The sequence below is a fragment of the Ambystoma mexicanum genome, chromosome 13 (assembly GCF_040938575.1).
Source record: "Ambystoma mexicanum isolate Mex_15411 chromosome 13, UKY_AmexF1_1, whole genome shotgun sequence".
NCBI lineage: Eukaryota > Metazoa > Chordata > Amphibia > Caudata > Ambystomatidae > Ambystoma > Ambystoma mexicanum.
This window is the reverse complement of record NC_090938.1, coordinates 254,043,343-254,068,093: the sequence shown is the minus strand read 5'-3', so window position 1 is coordinate 254,068,093 and position 24,751 is coordinate 254,043,343. Positions and strand designations below refer to the sequence as shown.

Genomic DNA, 24,751 nt, shown 5'->3' with positions numbered 1-24,751 from the left:
AATAGGGAGGCTTGAGAGACAATACAAGACTAAGGAATTGATGATGAATGATCCCTAGGAAAACAGTTTCCAGAGAATAAAAGGCAATAGAGTCTCCTCTCCTGGAGAAGACTCCTGAACACTGTTAGCCTCAACAGAATGATTTGTGAACAGTATCTTCACCTTTTTTGAGAAAGTAAAGCAAACGGCATGTTGTCCCCCATTTTCCCCAGAATTAAAGAAGCTTGTTGTTTCTGCAAATAAAAGTCAGTAGGTCTAAAGTGTTGAAGGCTGGTGTTCTCATTTCCAAATACCTACAGTATCACACAACTTTTTGCTAGTCTCTGGCCTTGCAGCACTGTATTCATTCATAAGATTCACTGGTTCATGTCCACCTTTGAATTGCACTTTTTCACATTTGCTCTTTTTTCCCATAGGTTGTTTTTATGTGGGCATTCTTCCTTTTGACTTTTCATTAGCTATTTGCATTGCCCGTAGCGTTGTATTTCAACTCAGTATTCAATGTGTTTAATTTCAAGTTTTTAGTCAATTGGGCAGTCAATATGCATAGTTCAGCTTTGGCTTCAACCTTTCATTCAGTTTGGTACTCATTGTGCATAATTCAGCATGGATTAAAGCTTGATTTATACAGTGATTCGTTATTCATGTGCATCCCGCCCGGAGTGCCCCAGCTTTGGAGTGTCTTACCCTCACACTCACCGGTCTTTGGTGTCCCACTCAGGCCACTCCTGCGGCTTCCTTTCCCCATCGCTGGCTGGCACCCCAACCTCAACGGGCCACGCTCACACACCCAATGGAATCTCGCATACGCCGACACCTTTGGTCCTATTGCAAGGATGCGCACGGTGCCCTCTGTCTCGCCTGCTGGTTCGCAGACCCACCTGCTCGATCTCCATCTTGCGCTTTACAGGTCCTTGGGGATGTTGGCCGGCGTCCTGGCTCCTCCTCAGGTTCCACCACAGCTGCCTCCTTACAGAAAGGGTCCCCTGGTCTATACAGGCCTGTTGCTTTCTTTTCTCTTCTACTGGTCTCCCTTTATGCACCTTAACAGGTTGCACGTGTGTATTCCCAATGGAGTTTGCCAGACTCATGAAAGGGACATGCCTGACCCTGCACATACTCTGGAGACATCTTCCTCCTCCCAGCACTAGAGTGGTGAACAGAGGTCTTAGTGTTCATTGCTCTTAGTCGCCTCTTCCTTGTCTCAGTGCTATCGAAAGGTACAATGTGGGGAGATAAGGGGAGAGGTTCCACAATAGCCCATAAAGGCCGGGGAGGGGTAGCTTGGTCATCAACAGGGAAAGGGGCACCCAACTCCCAATCCCCAAGGACCCTCACCAAGGTGGTGCTCCCTTGCTTCTCCACCCCCAGGGTCAAGATTCAAAAGCGATGACCTTTCCCGTGACACCTGAACAGAGGATCCAGGGGGAGTAGGAGTGATGATACCCTCAGGTTTCTCACGCTGGGCAATCACTTTATCTTAGAGAGTGCACTGTGATAAATCCAAGGGAGTCATCACGGATTCCCCAGCAGTAAACTCCTCCCATGTGGCCAAGGGACAGCAGCTGCTACCTGATCCTGACCCTGGGAGCAGCTATATGAGTGAGGATCACATGGGAGGAGACAACTAACAGGGGGATGTTATTACTTCATTGGATAAAACATGGTATCCCCATTTTACCCCCATGAGAAAGACCACTTATAACCCCTTATACCCAAAACCCTAATGGCCTATTGCCATGTGCCTGTTCCCTTCCTTAGACCAAACTCCCATCCATGGTAAAAGCTCCAAGAAAACCTTTTTCAGTTCTAATGTCCCTTCATATAGAACTGATCTTTCATATAAAAGCATTGAGCAAGGTTCTCCAAGTACTGTGTATCCGTTCATATCAGTGGACCCCAATTTGCACAACCACTGAATTACTGAGACGAGAAGGATGAATGAAATGATTCAGAGCAACAGGAGCCTCAAGCTCAAGGAGCATGCTAGTTGGTTTAAGAGAACACCTGTGCACGGGACATTTAAAAATGGAAAACAAACAATGATAGGGAGCTCAGGAGAATATGTTGAATCTCCATTGGAGGCATGCAGAAGCTTGAGGCGTGAGCCGGTGTAGTGAAGCCAAGGGGCTCGCCAGCAAGGAGGGAAAGAATCATTGAGAGGGTTGGCATCAACATTGTCGGTCCCCTAGACACTCCCACATTAGGTGGACACCGGCTCATCCTTGTCCTGGTTGATCATACCACCAGGTACCCTGAGGCAATACCCCTTCTGACAATTACTGACAAGGTGGTTGCCAGGGCTCTCCTGGGCATTTTTACCAGAGTTGGATTCCCTAAAGAGGTGGTCTCTGACAGAGGATCCAACTTCATGTCTAGTTACATGCGAGCGATGTGAAAGGAATGCGGAGTGACATAAGTTCTCCAATGGTCTGGTCAAGAGGTTCAATAAAACTCTCAAGGGCATGCTAGGTGCTTTGGAAGACACCCTAAGGAGGAAATAGGATCTCTTCCTCCTGCCATGCCTGCTGTTCGCCTATAGAAAAAAGCCTCAAGAGGGTGTTGGTTAGAGCCCCTTGGAGCTTCTCTTTGGACCTCCCGTGAACCCCCCCCCGCCCTAATCAGAGAAGGTTTGGAAGTCACCCCTCCAGGCCCTGCCAAGCAAGTGGGGGACTAAGTGTTAGGCCTCAAGCGGAGGATGACACAGATGATGGGCCAGGTGACATCGAATCTTAAGGTGAGCCAATAATTAAACAAGTACTGGCACAACCTTAAGGCTTCACAAGTGGATTGGACTCCAGGACAGGATATCCTTGTGATGGAGCCTACCAAGCCTAGAGCTTTGGCAGATAAGTGGACTGGTTCCTTCAGGATAATCTACTAGATGGGCAAAGTCAACTATCTGGTTGACATGAGAGTCCCTGGGGTAGCCCCTTAGGCATTCCACGTTAACAAGCTCAAGCCTTTCCACAGGCGCGAGGAAGTCTCATGTCTTCTACTAACTTCAGAGCAAGAGGAGGATGAGAGTGAGCCCCTTCCTGATTTGCTGCATATCAACCCTCAGGATGGCTCAGTGGAGGGAGTGCACCTCTCTCCAGATCGGACACCAGAGCAGCAGAGGGCATGCAGGGCTTTGCTCCGGCATTATGCCCCACTGTTCTCACTGACACCAGGCCTCACCCCGTGGTGCAGGCACAAAATTGACACTGTACCTGTCAAAAGCAGATGCTATCAAATGTCAGATACCGTAAAGAAGCACATCCAGGCTGAGGTTGCCAAGATGTTGGATCTGGGTGTAACTGAACCCTCAACCAGTCCCTGGTCCAGTCCCGTGTTCCTTGTCTCCAATGCAAGTTCCCAGGCAGGTACCAAGGATTGGAGGTTCTGTGTGGACTACAGAGGAGCCCATGTCGTCACCAAAACTGATGCGCACCCATTACCCAGGACTGTTGAGCTCGTGGGCACCATAGGTGCTGCCAAATGTGTATGCACCTTTGACCTTACCTCAAGCTATTGGCAAATAGCTCTGACGGACCAGGCCAATGAAAAAACTGCGTTCTCAACGCCTGAGGGGCTCTACCAGTTTAAAGTCAAGCCTTTTGGTTTGAGGAATGCACCTGCCACCTTCCAAAGATTAGTCAACCATCCACTCAGTGGGCTTGGAGGCCTTTTGTGTGGTCTACCTAGACGATGCTGTCTACAGTTCCACCTGGGAAGAGCATATGGCTCATTTGGACAGGGTGTTGCAGGCCTTGCGAAGGGCTACCCCTCACTATCAATGCCACCAAGTGCCAGGTAGCTCAGGGGAATGTCACTTAACTTGGTCATGAGGTAGGAGAGGGGTAGGAGGAGTGAATCCAACCTCTCCCCAGTAAAGTACAGGATGTACATGACTGGGAGACTCCCACTCCTCAAACCCAGGTGAGAGCTTTTTTTGGGCCTCACTGGGTACTATCAGAACTTCATGGCGGACCATGGAACCATAGCTGCCTCTCTGACAGCTCTGATTTCGCCCAAATACCTGAAGAAGGTTAATTGGACGGAAGACTGTCAGAGGGCTTTTGTGGGCTTGAAGGAAAGTCTGTGTAGGGCACCTGTGTTGTGTGTGCCTAACTACAGCAAACCCTTTATTGTTCAAACTGATGCTTGCAACACCGGAATTGGAGCTGTTTTATCCCAGTTAGATGACAAAGGGGGAGAACATCCGATCATATTCATCAGTAGGCAACTCAAAAAGGTAGAGAATGTAGGTGGGCTACTGTTCAAAAGGAATGTTTCAGTATAGTTTGGAGCCTTAGGCATTTTAGGCCCTCCCTTACGCGGTCTACCGTCAAGGTCCAAACAGACCATAAACCCTTAAAATGGCTAATGCAGATGAAGGGTGAAACCCCAAAACTGCTCAGATGGTCCATTAGCCTGCAAGGGCTAGACTTCACTATTGCGCATACACCAGGGAAGAGTCATGCTAATGCAGATGGCCTTTCCAGAAGGTATGTTGACCGTCTGAATAAGGGTGTCAATCTCATGGATTATTAGACCACCCTAACCTCAGTCTGGGGTGAGGGGGGCAACTGTGATGCTGGAAATGCATTGGCGGCACAGGGCCTCCATGTCCTTGTCCTGTACTCCCTTATCATGTGTGTTCTGTGTTGGGCTTCCGATGACTGTCACTCCTACCCACATTTATGTCTGAATCAACCACATTCTGGTATCTATTTCACTGGTCAATTGTTACCATTTCTGGTGCTACTTCTCTTGCACTCATTATTTTGTGTTCCCTTTGCAGCCTCGGGAGCAGTGTGTGATTCTGGATACTCAACATGTTCACCAATAGATGGAACGGATGGGTCCTAAACCTCTGACCTGAAAACTCCCTCTGAACATAAAACATCATTCTTTTATGTTTGTTATAGGATTTATGGATAATGCAAGCAAGCCTTAAGAATGTGTATTGCAAAACATAATGTTTAGTGTTTTTATACCCAAGCACAATCGCATACTTCATAGTCATGTTAATCCCTGCACCAAAGTATAAACATTACAGCTGATATGAGATGCACTTAGGACAGTCAGATTTGATCGTCTTCTTCAAATCTGCCATGTCTTCTTATCCACTTTGTGATCTCATTCAAGCAAGATCCCTGCTAGCTCATATTCCACTACGTTCAGGCCTGGACTGACCTATAGGGCAATGCACGAACCGAAAACGCTAGTGTGGGGCAATTATTTTGGTCAAAGTGGCCCACTTTTTCGGCCAATATTGGCCAGTTTGATGAGTTACTTCACCATGCAATTAGTAGTTTTGACCAGTGTTGCTGAATAAATAGTCTTTAAAATGCACAATTTGCATCACATTTTATCAAAAAACTCCCCCTTGGGTACTATTCAAATAGTCTGTCCCAAAAGGAATGAATTGCAACTTTCAACTGTGGGACACTATTTCATTGGTGCCCAAAACAATTTTATGCTCCAGTCCGACACTGACCGCGTTACTCCCTTTTATATTAAAGATCAAATTAAAAAAGTAATACTTCACTTTGATTGAGCATCCTTTTCCACCGAAGTTCAGGAGATCTAGAAACAGTAATCATTTCTATAAAGATTGTACTATTTGGTCTAGAATCTCAGAGGCCAAAAGTTACCCATTTTGTCAATTGCACATGCTAGTATAGTGTAGAGGGATGGGCAAATTCACCCCCTCCTATAAGGTACATGACACGGAAGAACAGGAGACATGTGATCGTGCATACTATTTCAGACTGATTCAAGTACCCCAATGATCAATCAGTATGTCGAGAGGTACCCACTCAGCCAGTCCTACAGAATAGGAGTGGTACAAACCTTACCCAGAGTGAATAAAGAGCCTCAGGCTGCAACTAAAGAGACCTCAATTGACAGTATTGACAAAAGCGCCAAGAAGCCATGTGCAGATGTCGTTAGAGACACCAAGACAGCAGCTTTAGACAGGATGCACATGTGCCATTCGCACATCGGGACACAGAAACGCACCCAAATACATGAAGAACAATTGTGTGCAGTTCAATATGTTAGAGGACAGATAGATATACATACTGACATTGCTTTTATTATTTTATCATTGGTTTGAACGCAGAAACCGCAAGAAGCAACAGATCCTGAACAAAGCTTGCAGATGCTTTATGCAAATAACACTATGGAACTGCTGGAGCACCTATGTGACTAACATATGGAGAATATAGAATAGCACGACCACGTAGAAAGCCACGTTATGGCTTAGGTAAATTACAGCAGGCCACAAGCCCTCAGCAAGAGCTGGGCTGAATTTAGGCTGAACGGAGAGCAAACGTCTGAGACAGGGCCCGCTGCCAAGGGCACCAGATATTAGTAACATTCCATTCCCTGAATGACACTAACACCAGCTGCGATAAATGCGAATAATTCCTCATTATTCAGAGTAATTCAGAACTGCAGAGGCTCCAAATCGTGGTCTCCGAACACGTGACCCGGTCGACGCAGATGATGAATCGAAACCAGAAGCTGGGAAAGAGTCAGTCTCATGCCGACAGACAGAAACTTGTAACAAAGATGTTACAACGAGAGACAAGTGCTGCACAAGATGAACGGGCACTTGCATAGACTATTGGTGGTACACACAAGTTATAATGCAGACACATAGTAATTCTTATTCCCTTGAGAAGGTACACCAAGAGCTGAGAAGCATTTCAGATCCCAGGCCTAGGGACGTCAGCTCTAGCCAACTACAGTTCAGGCTCCTAGTGGTCGGTAGCAACGGGCGAGAACCAATGGTAAGACCCTCACACTGCAACATTGTTCAGAGATAGTTATTTGGGGACGGACCGGGCCAGCCACCTGACATGCGAGGGCCACTAGAGTAACTCAAATAAGGGAATGTATAGGTTATTAAGCTGCTGACTGCCAATCCCAGATGGTGATAGGTTATCTGGAGTAGAGCCCAGGGTGTGACGTCACCATGATGAAATTAGGATAAAAAACTGGCCTGTGAGCAAGGAGACATTGAGATGTCTTAGGATTTTCTTCGATCCTTGTATTGATCCCTGTTGGTTTTGGCTGTAATAAACCACAGTTTGAACTTGCTGTCTGTCTGGGTCTAGGTTCATTTTTGGGGGAAAGTGTTGGGCCTTCCGAGAGTCCGCAAACACCTAGTAGCCCTCAAACCTACCTGGGGGTTTGTCCCAGCAAGTTGGTAGCTAGAGGATGGTTGGCTGCGCCAGCCCAGCACCAAGCCGACTCTTTCGCCGCCGAACCGGAGAGGCTATTGGACCCTTGCATATTTCGAGAAAGACGGGAAAATGCGTGCTCGTTTAAAGGTCATTGGGAGCCCTTTGGAAATCATCCCACCCGAGATCGGCGAGTTGTCCAAGCAGACCAGGACATGACAGGGAGCTGGCAGTCAAGCAGCGTCAGCACTGCACGAAATGCAAGTATTGATCCAGACCGACAGCAATTGTGGGTGTGAGGGAGGGTATTGAGTATTGTGGAGTATCCTTTAGTATGATTTAGTAGTGTCATAGCATCATTTAGCTGTTGTAGTGAGTAAGGACAGCAGAAGAGGCCGATGTCCTTTTTCTATGTTTAGGACACATTCAGTCTTTGAGGTAAAAGGTTCTGGTGAATAATCTAGACTATTGACTTAAAGGCTTGGATGACATAAATGCTGTAACTAAGGTATTCCTGTTGGTTGGGCGTTTTAGCGCTGGTCATAGGTGATGGCATTCCTGTGAGTGTTAACAAGGGAGCTAGTCTACATTGCAGAAGGTGAATTGACTGGTTAAGTCTCTTGGAGAGAGGCGGTTTACATGTTAGGCGACGCAGCGGGTGCTGTTCAATCACAAGAGATTTTGGTATACTCTGCCTGGAAAGCAGAAGACAGCTGTGGGGGTTGTGTGTGGGTTGGCAGTAACGGACTATTATTGTGTGTGTGTGATATTTGATTTACATATAGTGTATTGATAGCTTGGTGACGTCACCCTTATGTTTGCACATAGGACACAGAGATTTTGAGACAGTGAGGAGCTAGTATCGAGAACTTGGGATTGGCAAACGAGGTGAACCAGTGGCTGTGCATGGAAGGCGCATGCGCAGGATTGTGGTTGGTTTCTTGAGGAGGCAGTGAATGTGAAGGAGGGGCGGTGCGCAGAGCAAAACTGGTAAGGTGCAGAACCTGAGAGGCTCATAGTAACTGGACCATATTATCATTGCAGTGTGACTTTTTATCCCTGAAGAGCGGATTATTGAAAACCTTGACTTGAGGTCAGGTAAGAGGTATTGAAATGTATCAAGGTAACAGTGGGGGGGGGGGTAGTTACTCCCCTTCAGCATTTGTGTAAGACACTTCTACTGTGTAAGAAGAACATTTGCAAATATAGCATAGAATGGTCCAAAAGTACAGAAGGCAAATTAACCAAACCCTGGCCACCTTGTGGAAGTTTCTCCAAAGACGTGCAGCAATCGCTATTGACACACAAACAGGGTGCTTACAAGGGGAAGAAATTGACCAAACGCATGGCCATATTCGAATTGTAGCGCATGTTTCAGGAGGGTGAGAGGGAAACCGAGAGGCATCAGTGGATGCTAAGGCAGCAGGATGTGAAGGACGAAGGGACCCATCCCGCCGCACATCCCCCTGCCTGGATCTGATCACACAGACAATGAACAGGGAATGTATCCAATGAGGGAACAAAAGGCAGCAGAGGGCTACTCAAAACTGACATATAAGCCACCACCATACACTAAAGAGGATAAGCCAAAGGGCACAGGACAGCCAGCTAGTGGTGCAGGGATGGCTGTGAGGTACAGCTGCGTGCGAAGGAGGAGTTTGAGGGCATAAGCATGAACGAATGGATAGAAGTGCAGGTACTGTTAAAGCTACAAGGGAAGATCAATGGGGAGGCAGAAGGGACAACAGGGGCAATCGTAAGCCTGAAAAGGGATGGCTACACAACAGACTGGGCAGAACTAATGGAAGAGCAGGTCAGAAGGCAGAAGGACAGGGAAGTGAGGTTAGGGCGCGAGGACAGAGAGAAGGGGAGAGGAGAAACTAGAGCGAGAAGACAGGGAACGAAAAGGGAAGAAAAGAATGAACAGGAGAAAGGATAGGAAGGGACCTAAAGGAAAGGAAGAGAGCGGAAAGGGAGAGGTGGGAGAAAAGGGTGAGATAACTGGAGAAAGCGGAGAGAGGAAGCGGGATAGCGGAGCAAGAAAAATGCAAGTTAGAAGAGAAAGAACAGAGGAAGTCGCAGTTGGCCAGACTGACAAGAGAACGAGTGCGCAGGTAGGAGGATGAGCAAGCAATAAGGGCGGTGAAGACACAGGTAACAACGGGTAGGGACAGGAACAAACGGGAGGAGGATGAACGAGTTGAGCCAGATAGCACAAATTCATGAGGCAGGAACACGGCAGGAGGGAGTGGAGCAGGTGTAGGGGGCTGGACAGGAGGCAGAAGGCATGATTTAGTAGACATTGATCTTAGCATGAGACCTAACACATACTTGACGTCGAGGAGACTATGTTTTGCAGACGATTTCTGTAATAACATGGACACAGGATCCGACAATGACGAGAAACACAGCAGGGACGAGAGGAGGGAGCAGCACCGGTCACAGTCCACAGGGGCAGACCAGTGGGCATCATGGGAATGTAGGACCAATGGACAAGGAGAAGGAGGGGTTGATTCAGAAGAGCAAGCACCGCAGGCGAACGACAGGTTCACCACACACAACACATATGTTAATAGTCTAAGGGATCGCCTACGTCGCAGGAGGGAGGAGGCAGCAATAGCTTGTTCGAGAGGACGATTTTCTAGAGTTTATGACGAGAGCAAATGAGTACCCACATTTAAGCCAGCAGACACATGCACAGATATTGAGGATGAGAGAGGTCCTGGACAAATTAGATTGTACCGACGGACACCGGAAGAGAGGACGGCATAGTCACAGATGCCTCTATTACAGAGGAGGGGCAAGACCTCAGTATGTGCTATGGAAGCACACAGACAAGGAGAATGTGAAGTGTAGGCTACCATTATTGAGCGCAGAAGTGGATTTATGAGATGGAGAAGCTGGCAGCTGGTCACAGATTAGCAGTGGATGACAAAGGGACTTTTAGTATCGATTTTAGGTGACGTGGCTGATGATGTATGGAACAGGGTGTGGTTCCCAGGGGTGAAGACACCGAACACAGAGCTCAAAGGGGTGCCATTCGCAAAATGCGGGGTAGCAGTATGGCAAGCATTACGAACACAATACCCAGACACGTCAGATATTTGGGGCGATTATGACGCGCAAAAAGAGGGATGATGAAGACCCTGCCCAGTACATTCAGGCGATTCAAGAACTTTGGCGCCTCGACACTCAAGAGCCTTAGGACAAAACAATAGCAATATTCCATCACATCTTAGTGTAGGGACTACCAGAGCCAGTACAAAAGAATTTGAAGACATTGGTGTGGATGGAAGAGAAGGGATGGCCAGAAATACAACTCACAATAGTGCACCATTGTAGATTGTGGCAGGAGAAGATTAAGCAAAAGGTAGAGGAAAGGAAGACAGATGAGGCCACACTAGTATGCGATGGAAGGGGCGGGCATAACCAGTTCCACCCCGCATGCACAGCAGCAGTATCAACAACCACAACAGTTTGCACTTCCCATGGGAGGAGGTTACATGGGACGGGCGGCCCACAGCCGGGATTCTGAGGACGGGGAGGTTTACAAAGGGGGCGTGGCTTCGGGCCGCAGCCACATCACAACCAAGGGGGGTTTCCAGGAGGATTTCGGGGATATGGACAACAGATGCAGCAAAACACAGGAGACTTTTTTGGGGGGGGTGACCCAGGACAAGGGAGGGAACCACCACAGTGCTGGACTTGCAGACAGCTAGGACATATTTGACGGGCATGTCGATTTAGAGGGACACAACAGAATTGGGGAGGGCAGGGCCAACAGTATTATCAAAGGGGTCAAGAAGATTATTATGTACAGGACCAACAGCCACAAGGGCAGATGCAAGGCACATATCAGCAAACGCCACAAGCACAATCGCACGCACCAGCACAGTCACAGGTACCGACATAAGGACCACAGATGGCAGCACCATTACCACAGTATCTACAATCACCACAGATTAGGGGAAACACACAACAGCTAGCACAGATACAGGATGATGACCCACCAGAACACATGGACACAGTGGCGACAGTACCTGCTCGACTTAGAGGAGTTACCATGGTGGGGAACAACCCCTTTACGGGGAACAGATTATCTAAGTACCCTCAATAGGACAGCCCACAGACAAACTTGATGTGTCCCATCCGGTCGATCACACCCAGGTATGACAAAAAATGTTCCTTTCTTGTTGACACTGGGGCGACTAGGTCATGCATTAGGGAAGGGTCGTTTGCGTTGTCAGGCAATGCCATGAACACTCAAGGATTCTCGAGGGCTCGAAAAGTGGTTCCCTCTACTGATAACATCTCACTATCTATAGGAGATCACGACTTATCACTACCTTTACTTTACTCTCGACAGACACCTGTAACATATTTGGGACGAGACATCATGAGCAGACTAAACATGACCATATCATTCACAGACAAGGTCATAGTGTGCTCAACACCAGCATACACATGTTGAATGTAAAACAGATCATCAAACCATATTGTGGACGCACAGTGAAGGGGGGGGTGCCATAAAGGACAATATAGGACAGACATTGCCATTGCATGGATGCAAGGCACTGCAGGGAAGGTGTGGTGAGTACCAAACGAATATCTGTTCAGGCCAGAGGCACCATTGGATGAGCCAGAAGGAACCATAGTGTCCATAGAGAGCGAGGCAGTGCTGGCAAGGGAGGATTGGATTGCAGTACATGCAATAGATGACACTGGGAGGGCATGGAGAGTGATAATTGCAGTTGCAGAAGAATGCAGGTTGAAAACAGTGACAGATGATGAATATGTGGAGAAGAGAGACTGGAATTGGTGATGGTGTTTGAAATGGGTGTAACATTTTGGTTACAGATCCATTACAGAGAGGTGCCACAGGGAATGGCAATGGCACTGGAGGCACCATCATCATTTTGGGAGGAGGACATGGCCAAGGTACCGGAATGTTTATGGACCACAAGTCCTTATGACGTGGGGTGCATAAAGAGTACAGGAGGGGTGAAGATTAAACTAAAACCACAAGCAATTTTGCCAAGAGTAAATCAGTATCACCTGACCTAAGAGGCAGATGAGGGCATTTATGAGACAATCAATGCCCTCATTGAGAGAGGCATTCTGGTACCATCAGAATCTTCATGCAATTTAGCAGTGTACCCCGTGTGCAAGGCCAACAGGGAGGGGGGGGGGTCATTGCATTTTGTTCAAGATTTACAACCTCTTAACCACATTGTGGAAGCAGAGTATCCAGTACCAATGAACCCAGAGACAATTTTGTGCATCATTCCAGCAGAAGCCACCTGTTTCATAGTCATTGATAAGAATGCATTCTTTTCAGTGCCACTACACCCAGACTCACAATATTTAACCAGCTTTATGTACCGAAACTAGAAGTGGAAACATACTCGTTTGCCACAGGGGTACTGCGAGTCACCATCTAGTTTTAACAGAGTGATCCAGATATATCTAAGCAACATACAGACAGAAAGTTCAGTTTTGCAGTAAGTAGATGACATTTTGATTTGCAGTGAGACAAAAGGCGAGTGCAGAAAGGACTCAGTACACATGCTGACTGTGTTAGCTGACAAAGGGTACAAGGTGGACAAGGCCAAATTACAATACTGTCAGAAGGCGGTGCTCTACATTGGACATATGATATCCAAGGACGGCCAACACATTGCCCCAAAGAGAGCAGAGACAATACGCAACACACCCCAGCCCAGGACAGTAAGTGAAATGCATCAGTTCTTGGGGCTGTGCAATTATTGCAGAGCATGGGTCTTTGACTACAGCACATACACCAGGCCACAACTAGGTACACTGAAAGAAGCACAAAAGGGAACAAAGACACTGACATAGACCACAGATATGACTGATGCTTTTGAGGAACTGAAGGAAGCTGTAAGTACAGCTCTGGTTTTAGGGACCCCAAACTACAAAAAGGAGTTTTTCTTATTTTCACACATTGACAGTGTAGCGATGATGGTGGTACTGACACAAAAGACAAGCATGGGCCATAGGCCAATTGCTTATTACAGTGGACAACTTGTCCCAGTGATGAGAGGACATTATCCATGCGAACAATCATTGGCAGCTGCAGCCTTTGCAGTGGAAAGGTCATCAGCAGTGACTATGGGGTGCACCACCACTCTTTACGTGGAGCACGCCCTCTTTGCAATACTGCATAATCCAAAGAGCACACAGAATACACAGAGAGCATCAGGGTAGGAACTGATACTAAAGAATGTAGGACTGAAGATAGTAAGATGCAAGACTGTAAACCCAGCACTATTCTTGGCAGATGTTCACAAGGCAGGAGACTATGCACATGACTGGACAAAGAAAATAGAAATGTTCAGTGAGATGCGCAAGGTGGAGGACGACATGCTGAAAATTGACAGTTCGCCGACAATTGATCAAACTGATGCGATCAGACGTACTGGGGCTGCAGTGGTAAGACTGAAACAGGACGGGACAAGCGAGGTAGTTGTGAGTGCACGACTACCATCCCATTATTCAGCAGAGGCAGCAGAAATAGTGGCTCTTATATTAGCATTAGAAAAAGTGTAGAGAAGTATGTGACAATTTATTCAGGAGAGAAGATGGAACCCCAGGGCAGCATGCCCTCCTGTTTTGCATATCCAAAGCAGGTGGCACTAGTGAAGTGGTAGGCCCACATGAAAGGGGAAGACCCTATCTCAAGAGGAAATGGAGCAGGAAATGATGCAGCATGTTTTGGGAGACTGTGGGAACTGAAGGAGAGACCAAAGGATCAAGGAGGAGTGAGGAACATGGTGGGAAGGTTACAATGCACTACCAGAGACCGCGGTTTTGGAACTGCAGGGAGCTTCACCCCAGGAGGAGGAGGAGCTATGGGTAAAGAGAGGATGCTCCATGTCTCCAACAGACACCTTGTAGTGACAGAACAACACAGGAAAAGTGACCATGGCACTGGCATTGTTGAAAACAGCATAAGCACAACTGCATTTTCCAACGCACACAGGGAAGGAGGTCTTTGCTACACGCATTGGAGAAACGTGGTTTTGCCCAAATTTGAATGAACATTTTGCTGATTTTATAAGCAATTGTTTGACGTGCCAACAGTTTACAGCAGAACATACTTTGCGAATTGTGGGAGGAGCCACACCAAGACCCTTAGGCTCATTTCTGCATCTCCAAGTGGACTATGTGGACATGGTCCAAATTTGTCGAAGATACAGCTACATGATAGTGGTTGTCTGCCAATTTTCCAGATGGATAGAGGCTGGGTCATGTTCCCACGCTGATGCCATCAGAGCAGCTACATTTCTGGTCAGGGAAGTTTTCCCGAGATGGGGCTTGTGCGAGGTCCTGCGGTCTGACAACGGCCCTCACTTCATCAATTAAATGTTTCAGCACATCACAACCTTGCTAGGAATCAAGCACACATTCGTATGTGCATACCATCCACAAGTAAAACGGGGTATGTGAACGCCTGAATGTACTCCTAAAGGAGTGCACAGCCAAAACTCAGCAGAGTACCAAGAGAAACTGGCTTCACTGCTTACCACTGGACTTGTTTGAATTGCTCAATAAGCATGCATCTTCACCTGACTCCTCCCACAAGGACATTGCTAGATTGTGAGAACAGTGCAGATGTTTTAAGACAAGAAATGTATGCATATATTACTTCTCTGGTTTCTAGTGCCGCTTTTATTTCTTACATATACAACAGATCCAGGGAGGGCCTGAAGACAACAAAGAAATTGATTGCCATAATACAGCACCAGACAACAAGATAAAACATATTGTCCTCCTGCGTAACTTTATCAGATGCTGGAAATCGCCTGGGTTCACCGGCCCATACGTGCTTGAGACCGTATCGGATAGGGCCGTAGAACTGGTTGGAAAGACTGTCGGGAATCATCCTCAAGACGTCAAGCCCTACAAAGCAGTGGCCTCACCTGGCAACAGAGGTTCAGTGACCGACAGCAGGGCCAACATTCAGGACCTCGATGAGCTATAATTGCGAGCGGACCTCACTGAGTTAGGGAGACAAGGACACCCCATGGTTCGGCGATCTCAAGCAGTAGCACCTGAAACACTTGTACAGATTGATGAATGAAACACTGTTCGTTTGTTATTTTTCTTTCTGCACAGGCAGGTCTACGTGAATGTAATGAGGGTTGTATAAGGTGTTGTCCTGATGTTACCTCCCATTCATCACCCCGAAGCATTTTCTAAACAGTTTGTGCAGTATATAAGGAGACCCAGACGATTCAGAGCCGGATCCCCTGCAGTACACTATCTTTTCTTTGTAGAATATTTGGCCCAAACATACCCACAACTTGAACACGGAGAGTTCCCATTGTTGGCCACATTGAGAGACCCCTCAGTAAGGAAGGTTTGAGAGGAGGTCTTTGCCTTTGCTATTAGTGATTATTTTGTTTGCAGAGCTTAAGGGTACTGACAAATATTAACAAAGTAACGCCTTTCTTTGAGAATTTCAGGTGGACAACTTTATCACCAGGCTTCAAGGATCAAGCATCGTAAGTGGATATGAAAGAAACAATAAAGAACATTATTATCGTGGTGTGTCTATTAATTCCCAATGGCCTAATGGGATTTGTATTTTGACACCTGTATGTGGCTGTTAGCACTACTGCTGTACCCACTACTAACATTTCCCCGACCCAGGCAGGAGGGACGACCATGTCAGGTGGACGAGAAGACACTGCTGATAAGGTAAGGAGAGGTAAGTGCAGTGTTGACACAGGCATGAAGGGGGTTGATATGTATCTCACTAACACAGCACAAGTATCCAACAACATGTGGTATAAAACATATGACCAAAGTAGGTTAGTTAACCACTGGGGAGAGCTGTTAAGTCTGCTGTTTAATCTCCTACGCAATTGGTGCTTCCAGAATGTTCATAGCAACTGAAATACACGCAGCAAGAGCACAGAGCCTGATGTGTCTATCGATGGTGCAAACGCGAGGAAGATTCCAAGGAAAGACAGCAACAATGATATGGATGTCCAAGGGGACCTTCCCATATGAAGATAATTAGATAAAGACATTAGACATGATGAACAATCACAGGCAGCTAGAAGAAGGATTGCAGTACATAACTGACGGACTCGAGAAAGGAGAGACAAAAACTATCACACTGAAGGAATTACCATGTCCCTGGACAAAAGTAAAGGAGATGGAGGTGCGGGGGAGGGGGGGAGCCTTGATGCTGGGAAAGACCACAGATATTAGTGTATGGACGAGTGTACACTAACGAAGGTTGGCAAGATGGAGTGGTGGGAAGCAAGGCATTGACTTTAGCACAATCGGCAGTGAACAAGGTGTCGTAAGAAAATGAAAAGTGCAAATTTGCTGACATAGGTGGACAATGAAGCTGGACCGATGCGAATAATTCCTCTGAAGACGCCAGCCCTGTGCTGTCAGAACAATGTTGATGTTGAAGTTGGTGAGAACGTAGGATGCAAGGCAGTTGAACAGCTTCCAGCAATCAGAGCAGGAAGAGCAGTACTGATGGATCACTACTGGGCATGCGGATCAAAGGCATATGAAAAACTACCACCTGGATGGGGTGGAGTATGCTCCTTGGTACACATCAACATGCCTTTGTTGGTGGTACCCAAAAAGGATGTGAAGCTCGATGAGTTCCCGAAGATGGATGACAACAGGCGAAGGAAGAGATCAATCAAGATAGCACCAACACCCCAGATAGAAGAGGCAGAGAAGCAGACAGGATTGAGCAGAGTGAAGAAAGGGAGGGAATTACTTCTCAGAGGCATCAGAAGGGGCAATGGATGAGATTCCTGCAGAACACAGGCTGTTTAGCAGAACACAAATGTTCTTTGCATCAATAATACCAGGAAAACAAGCGTACACTAATGCTAAATGGTTACACATCACTCGTTGGAAACTGATGGTAACAATTAGCTCTACAGTGAATGGGTTCAACGCCATAAAAGAAGAGCTCAGCGCAATAAGGTTGGTGGTGCTCCAGAATAGGTACGTTCTGGATCTCCTCACGGCCAAGGAAGGAGGAGTTTGCAAAAAGATCGGGAGTTCATGTTGCCCATTTATACCAGCTAACAATGAAGATAACTGAGCTCTCTCAGATGCAGTTGCGCAGTTGGTACATATGCATGCAAAAATGGAGGATGAAGCACGAGGAACAGGGAAGGACAAGAGCTGGCTAGCCTATATACGGTCATGGATGCCATCATGGCTGTCAGACGGACTGAAGGTGATAGCTGGAGCGCTCGTGCTGGGAGCAGTATCAGTATGTGGGATCAAGATATGCATTGGAAGGTGCAAGAAAACAGCAGAAGCAGCTATGGGAATGCAGATCCTGATTAATGTGAACATAGGAGGAACAAATGATGAGATTCTTTCAGAATGAGACAAGCTACAAATGAAGATTCCACAGTGTGAACTATTTCCAACAGGGACTATAAAGCTGGACAATCTCCATGATCCAAAGTTGTATGAAGGGAAGTGGGTTTGGTGCAACCCCAAAGGAATATGCTGTTACAGGGACTGGTCATTCGATTACTACACAAACTATTATGGACACCTCGGAGGGATAACAAAGATATGGCAGAAGAGAGCAAAAGGGCAGTCATAAAAGGATGTGGTCGACAAGTCAACCAGAGGGGGGACCGAAGAGTGATGGGCAAATTCACCCTCTCTTCCCCCCTCCTATAGGGTACATGACATGGAAGAAGCACAGGCGATACTGTGATCGCCCATACTATTTCGGACTGTTGCCCAGTGTTCCAAAGATCGATCAGTAGGTTGAGAGGTACCCAATCAGCCAGCCCTACAGAATAGGAGTGGTACTAACCTTACCTAGGGTGGACAAAGAGTCTCAGGCTACAACTAATGAGACCTCAAATTGACAGTATCGACTAAAGTGCCAAGAAGCCATGTGCAGACGTTGTTCGAGACACCACGACATAGCAGCATTAGGAAGCACACGTGCCATCCACACATGCCATCCACACATCAGAACACAAACATGCACCAGAATACATGAACACATGCGTACAGTTCAGTAAGTTGGAGGACAGATACATGTACATACTGGTATTGCTTTTATTATTTTGTCATTAGCTTGAACGCAGAAATTCGCAAGAAGCTAGAGATTGTCAGATGCGGGTTGCCCACGTAGTGTAGTAAACAAGTTCTTCACGCTAATGTACGCGCATGGTTCTAGATAACAACCAGAATGGTCAATTGGTGGAAAGAAAGGATACTGTATGAGACCCAGGTACTGCAGGAGATGACACTGGTACTGCAGGAAGAGACACAGGTACTGCAGGAGGAGAAGCAGGATATGTAGATAAGATACCGGCCCTGCAAGGAAAGTGAGTGGTTAACACAATGCGAATATAGCAGGGCATAAACCACACTCTTAGGTGATACCCACTGACCTTATTCCAAATATCAAAGTGGTGTATGATGTTATATGCAGGCTCCTGAGGTCTTCTCTAAAAGAAAAAACCCAAGAATTTAAGTACGGGCCCCCAACAGAATACAGGTCACAACAATAAATAACTAGAAGGCTTACCATACAAATGTCCTATTTGCTGCCCATGAAGAGATCCTGGCGTGATGAGAAGGAAGACATATCCACAATGAGAGGTAGGAAAGTCTAGCAACCTATCCCGACGGCACGAGGATGCCTTAGTACATAATGGCAATCTCAAGTCTGTGCACTTAACACTACATAGTTCCAAAAATCCCAAATCCAAACCATGTGCGCACAGTTCCAAACAGAAATCCACAAACAATCCGGGTCGGCAACAGATCGGGCAAGGAGGTAGCAATAATGGCAGGCAAGCAGTGTCAGGAGAAGTTCGAGGTCGGGAGCAGTAACAAGGTACAAGGAACAAAGACGAGGCAGGTCCAGTAACAATCCAAGGTCAGTTAACGACTCGAGCGATGTAGCTGTAGAACGCAGGTCAAAGCAGATCCAAGAAATAGTCCAGGTCGAAGTCTCGAGGCAAACCAGATGCAAGGTGGGACGGGGCGAGGTAAGGTTCCAAGGAATAGGGAGGCAGGATTCAAGAGCATAACAAAAAGTACGTAGAATTTAGAAGTGCCACCAATTTACAATCAGAAGCACAGGCAACTGTGTGGGAGGTGTTTAAGAACACGGTGTCACATGACATCGCTGTGGGTTGTTTGGCGCCGGCGGTAGACCCAGGAAGAGTATGCAGGACACCAGCGTTGCCATGCCAACTTCCAGGCACCTGGCTGTAGCTTTCTTAAAGGGCTACACACACTCAACCTGCCGCTAATAGTATGCCCAAACATGACAGAGATCCTGAACAAAGCTTGCAGACGATTATATGCAAATAACCCTATGGAACTGCAGGAGTACCTATGGGACCTGACAGAACCATGTGTGACTTACGGTGGTCAGTCAAAATGTCGAAAAATAAAATGTAGAATGACAATAATGTCGAAAAATAAATGTAAAAAAAAAAAAGATTTCGAATTCCCTTTCTTTTAATTTTATATTTATTTTGGGGTCCGGGAATAAAAAAATAGGTAAAACAAAAAAAAAAGAAAAAAAGGGGGGTTGCGGGGAACCCCCCCCATTTCGAATAAAAAACGTCATAAAATAAAATTCGACATTTTTTTTCTACATTTATTTTTCGACATTTTGACTTTCTACATTTTGTCTTTCTACATTATCACTATAAACCGTGACTTACATATGGAGAATATAGAATAGCACGAACATGTAGAAAGCCACGTTATGGCTTAGGAAAATTACAGCAGGCCACAAGCCCTCAGCAAGAGCTGAGCTGAATTCAAGCTGAACGGAGAGCAAACGTGTGAGTCAGGGCCCGCTGCCAAGGCCACCAGATACTAGGAACATTCCATTCCCTGAACAGTAACATCAGCTGCAATAAATGCGAATAATTCAGAGTAATTCAGAGCTGTATAAGCTCCAAATCGTGGTCTGTGAACACTTGACCTGGTCGACGCAGATGATGAATCGAAACCAGAAGCTGGGAAAGAGTCAGTCTCACGCCGACAGACAGAAGCTTGCAACAAAGATGTTACACCAAGAGACAAGTGTTGCACGAGATGAACGGGCACTCTCATAGAATATGGTGCTACACACAATGTATTTATTTCGTAATTTTTCGCATTTGTATAGCGCACACAAGCCCTCAGGTATCAGGGTGCTACGATCCAGTTATATGTGTCCCATCGCTGGGGAGTTCTTGGTACAAGTACAAATATATTTAAACATATGAAACATTTAACAGAGTTCATTCAGCGGCATAGACAGTACCTTTGCTACGCTGGGGACTACTGATGTAGGCGGTGATGGCTCTCGTCAATTAGTTCAGGTGAACAGCCAGGTTTTTTTTTAAAAAGCCCCAATAAGAGTTTCCGGCCCTTAGGGTTTGTGGGAGTATGTTTCAATGTTTTGCAGTGAGGACAGGGAAGCTTGCTCCTCCTGTTCTGGTTCGTTTGAATTTGGGTTGGATCAGCCTGTGGGTCTAGGGTGTTCTGGTGGGCCTTATTACCTGGACAAGGTACACCAAGAGCTGAGAAGCATTTTCGGATCCCAGGCCTGGGGAGGTTAGCTCTAGCCAACCCTAGGGGTGGGTAGCAACGGACGAGAACCAATGGTAAGACGTCACACTGCATTATTGTTTAGAGATAGTAATTTGGGGAAGGACCAGGCCAGCTACCTGACATGCGAGGGCCAGTAGTGTAACTCATATAAGGGAATGTAAAGGTTATTAGGCTCCTGACGGTCAATCCCAGATGGTGATAGGTGTTCTGGAGTAGGGCCCAGGGCGTGACATCAATATGACGCAATCAGGATACAAATTTGGCATGAGAGCCAGGAGACGTTGAGATAATTTTCTTTGATTCTTGTACTGATCCCTGTTGGTTTTGGCTGTAATAAACTGTAGTTTGAACTTGCTGTCTGGCTGGGTCGATGTTCCTTTTGGGCGAAAGGTGTTGGGCCTTCTGAGAGTCTGCTAACCCCTAGTAACCCTCAAACCTACCTGGGAGTTTGTCCCCAAAAATAGTATCTATACAACAGGTTATACCCTATGTTTTTGTTTGAGGGGTTTGTGGTATATAAGGGTTCCTAAAGCACAAAAGAGAGAGAACCACAAACTACCTCCTACTCCTGCATTTTTCTCCAACTTTCGAAAGTCAGGACCAAGTGCACACCTTGAAGTCATAACATATCAACTTCTAGTCTGACAAATCATACTGTTTTTCAATTAGAACATCATATTTTTTATTGTTGACTCATCTTGAGTCTCTCTTCTCTTTTTGTGTTAAAAATATATAATTCACATAAAACATATCACAATGTAGTTTGGGTTTGGATAAAGCATACAATATTGTCCTGTACATTACATCAGACAACAAAAGAAAAAGAATAACACATAGACAGTGGAGAGTTTGTTTCTTGATGATTATCAGGTACTAAGTACCTATCACTTCGCAGGGGTGTTTTATTGGCAATGGATGAATTTGCAGAGAATGGTGTTGACGCAGTGCGTTTCGGCCCACAAGTTCGAGGTATACCGCATCCAGACTTGGTCTCCTCTTTAATTAAACCAGGCCTTCATCAGGACAGAAACTTGATAATACGGTCTACCTCGACCTTGTGGGCCAAAAAGCACTGCGTCGACACCATTCTCTGCAAATTCATCCATTGCCAATAAAACACACCTGAGAGGTGATAGGTACTAAGTACCTGAAAACCATTAAGAAAGTAACTCACCACTGTCTGTCTATGTGTTGTTCTTTTTCTTTTTTTTGTCTGTTGTAATGTACAGGACAATATTGTATGCTTTATCCAAACCCAAACTACATAATGATATGTTTTATGTGATTTATGTATTTTTAATACAAAAAGAGATAACAGACACTCAAGATGAGTCAACAATAAAAAATATTATGTTCTAATTGAAAAACAGTATGGTTTGTCAGACTAGAAGTTGATAAATGTAATGACTTCAAGGTGTGCACTTGGTCCTGACTATTGAAAGTCGGCGAAAAATGCAGGAGTAGGAGGTAGTTTGTGGTTCTCTCTCTTTTGCCCAACAATAGTATAAATATGGCTACTTCAGCATTATCGAGTTCTGTAAGTCCAGCCCACTTTTCTTACAAACAAACAATTCAGAACTATGCATGGAAGTCTGCCAACCCTGCAAATCACTGGATAGACAGAAGAATGGAAGGGAGAAGCAGAATCCTGAGCAAAGCAACCACTCTGATCACAGTCTGTCTGTCTGTCTGTGAAGTGTAGGCCTTGAGGAGCAGATCATCATGGTTCTTGGCTTCACTGTTGTCAATTAATATATAAACCATATTTGACTTGATTTAGACTATGATAATACTATAGATCCAGTAACAGATAACAGGAGTATCGCACACTATAGACCTGGTGCGGTGTACATGCACTTATGTGATTCATGTTATTAGAAATGTCTGTCTTTTTATGCAAGTGTGTTTATGTCTCCACCTTAACCTTGGGGAAAATGCTGCAACTTTTACTTTGTTATAATGGCATAGCCATGCCTATGCTTGAAACTTACTTGTGGAAAGGTTGCCACTGTGTCTTCTCGACAAGTTCTGATTGTCTTTAGGAAACACCTCTTCATTTTCGTTTGCTCTTAATGAAAAAACAGAGGTGGCAATAAGCGGACCTGTTTGAAAAATTAAACAGAAATTAAGATTTCATGAACTGCTCTTTGGATATTAATATCATGTGCATCACAATTTATAACGTGATAACTGAAATTAATGGACTTGTATGATAAAAGAGTAATATCTTGAGAGAAATGTCCAGCATGTTTCTTTGGGGGAAGATAATTGGCACCACGCTTCTTAAAGGCAGAACAATATCCACCATGTTTTTTTGAGGGAGAGAATTCTTCACCTCTGTTCATTCGGAGGAGGAAAATTCCTAGAACAGTTCCTTGGGGTGGAATATTCCCACCAGGGGGAGAGGGGGAGAGAGAGAGAGAGAGAGAGAGAGAGAGAGAGAGAGCGAGAGAGAGAGAGAGAGAGAGAGAGAGAGAGAGAGCTCTATCACAGTTATTTGGGGTGAGAAATCTTCACTATCGTCGTTTCGGGAAAGAAATATCCTGCACAATTTTTACATCATTATTTAAGCAATATGCCCCAAGCGGCGGGGGCATATAGCTATTAGTACCCCGGCCTGCAATTCTTCACCTCTGTTCATTCGGAGGAGGAAAATTCCCAGAACAGTTCCTTGGGGTGGAATATTCCCACCAGGGGGAGAGAGAGAGAGGGAGGAGGACAGAGAGAGAGAGGGAGGAGGAGAGAGAGAGAGGGAGGAGGAGAGAGAGAGGGGGGGAAGCGAGGGAGAGAGAGAGAGAGAGAGAGAGAGAGAGAAAGAGAAAGAGAGAGAGAGAGAGAAAGAACTCTATCACAGTTATTTGGGGGTGAGAAATCTTCACTATCGTCGTTTCGGGGAAAGAAATATCCTGCACAATTTTTACATCATTATTTACGCAATATGCCCCGAGCGGCGGGGGCATATAGCTATTAGTACCCCGGCCCGCAAGATCTGTGTGACCGGGGCACTAAAAGCATTCTTTTTGTCCAGAAACGCTGCTGCGTTTCGGGACAGGCAAAAAAAAGAAAAAAATGACCAAGAAAATGGCTGCAGAGAAAGGGAAAACGGAGTCTGTTTTCCCTTCCATGGTGGTCATCGGGAGCGGACGCACTGGGAACAGAAGCGTTCCCAGCACATCCTCTCCTGGAATAAAAATAAGGTAAGCAGGGTTGGGAGGGCGGAAGGGAGGGAAGGAAAAAAATAAAATAAATAAACCTACCTGGGTCCCCAGTGTGGGGCGATGGAAGTCTCCAGTCGTGGGGAGACTCGGAGCGGGGATGGCCCCACTTCGAGCCCCCTCATTGGCTGAGGGGCTGCCACGTCCCCACCAGGAACAATGTCTGTGGAATCCGGGCAGAGGCATCCCCGGCCGGGTAATGCCTCTGCGTGGGGCCAATCAGAATGGTCCTTTGATTCTGATTGCGCCCTCGCCGGGTAATAATACAATTTACACCCTGAAAGTTGAGGTTACAAGTGTGTAAAGCAAGCCAAGTTAAGTTTGCAAGTGTATTAAGGGAAGTTAAGTTTGCACGTGTATTAAGGCAAGAATAAAAGAAAGCACTGGCAGGAGAGTATCCCAGGCAAAGTCAAGTTGGCAAGAGTGTAAAGTGACTTACATGAGGAAGTTCAGGTAGGAGAAGACAACAGGCAAAGCTAATACTGCGAGAACATGTTACATTAAAGAGGAGAAGAAATCTGGCAGTGGAGTACACCAGGTATCCTATACAATTGAGACTAACAGCCAAGTTGTTTAATATAAATGTTTTTTTTTGTTAATCAAATAATTCCAAGGAAGACTCATTCCCTTAGGTGTTTAAAGTATCGTGAATGGAAAATCTGGGGAAGGGAGCAATCCCCTGGAACTGTGAACTGTATCCATTGAGAACCTTTGTGTTGGGTTACGTCTGTCCTTTTTAAACATTTGTGCACT

At 46.0% G+C, this 24,751-nt stretch overlaps 1 protein-coding gene across 1 annotated transcript in view; it reads right to left on the bottom strand.

Moving 5' to 3' along the window:
* The window catches only part of LOC138521155 (zinc finger protein 684-like), a 227,747-nt gene that overhangs the window by 130,441 nt on the left and 72,555 nt on the right, over window positions 1–24,751 (bottom strand). Inside the window, exon 3 of the mRNA XM_069633734.1 lies at window positions 22,775–22,885. Within this exon, the coding sequence (XP_069489835.1) occupies window positions 22,775–22,885 (111 nt within the window). The remainder of the gene's footprint in view (window positions 1–22,774; window positions 22,886–24,751) is intronic.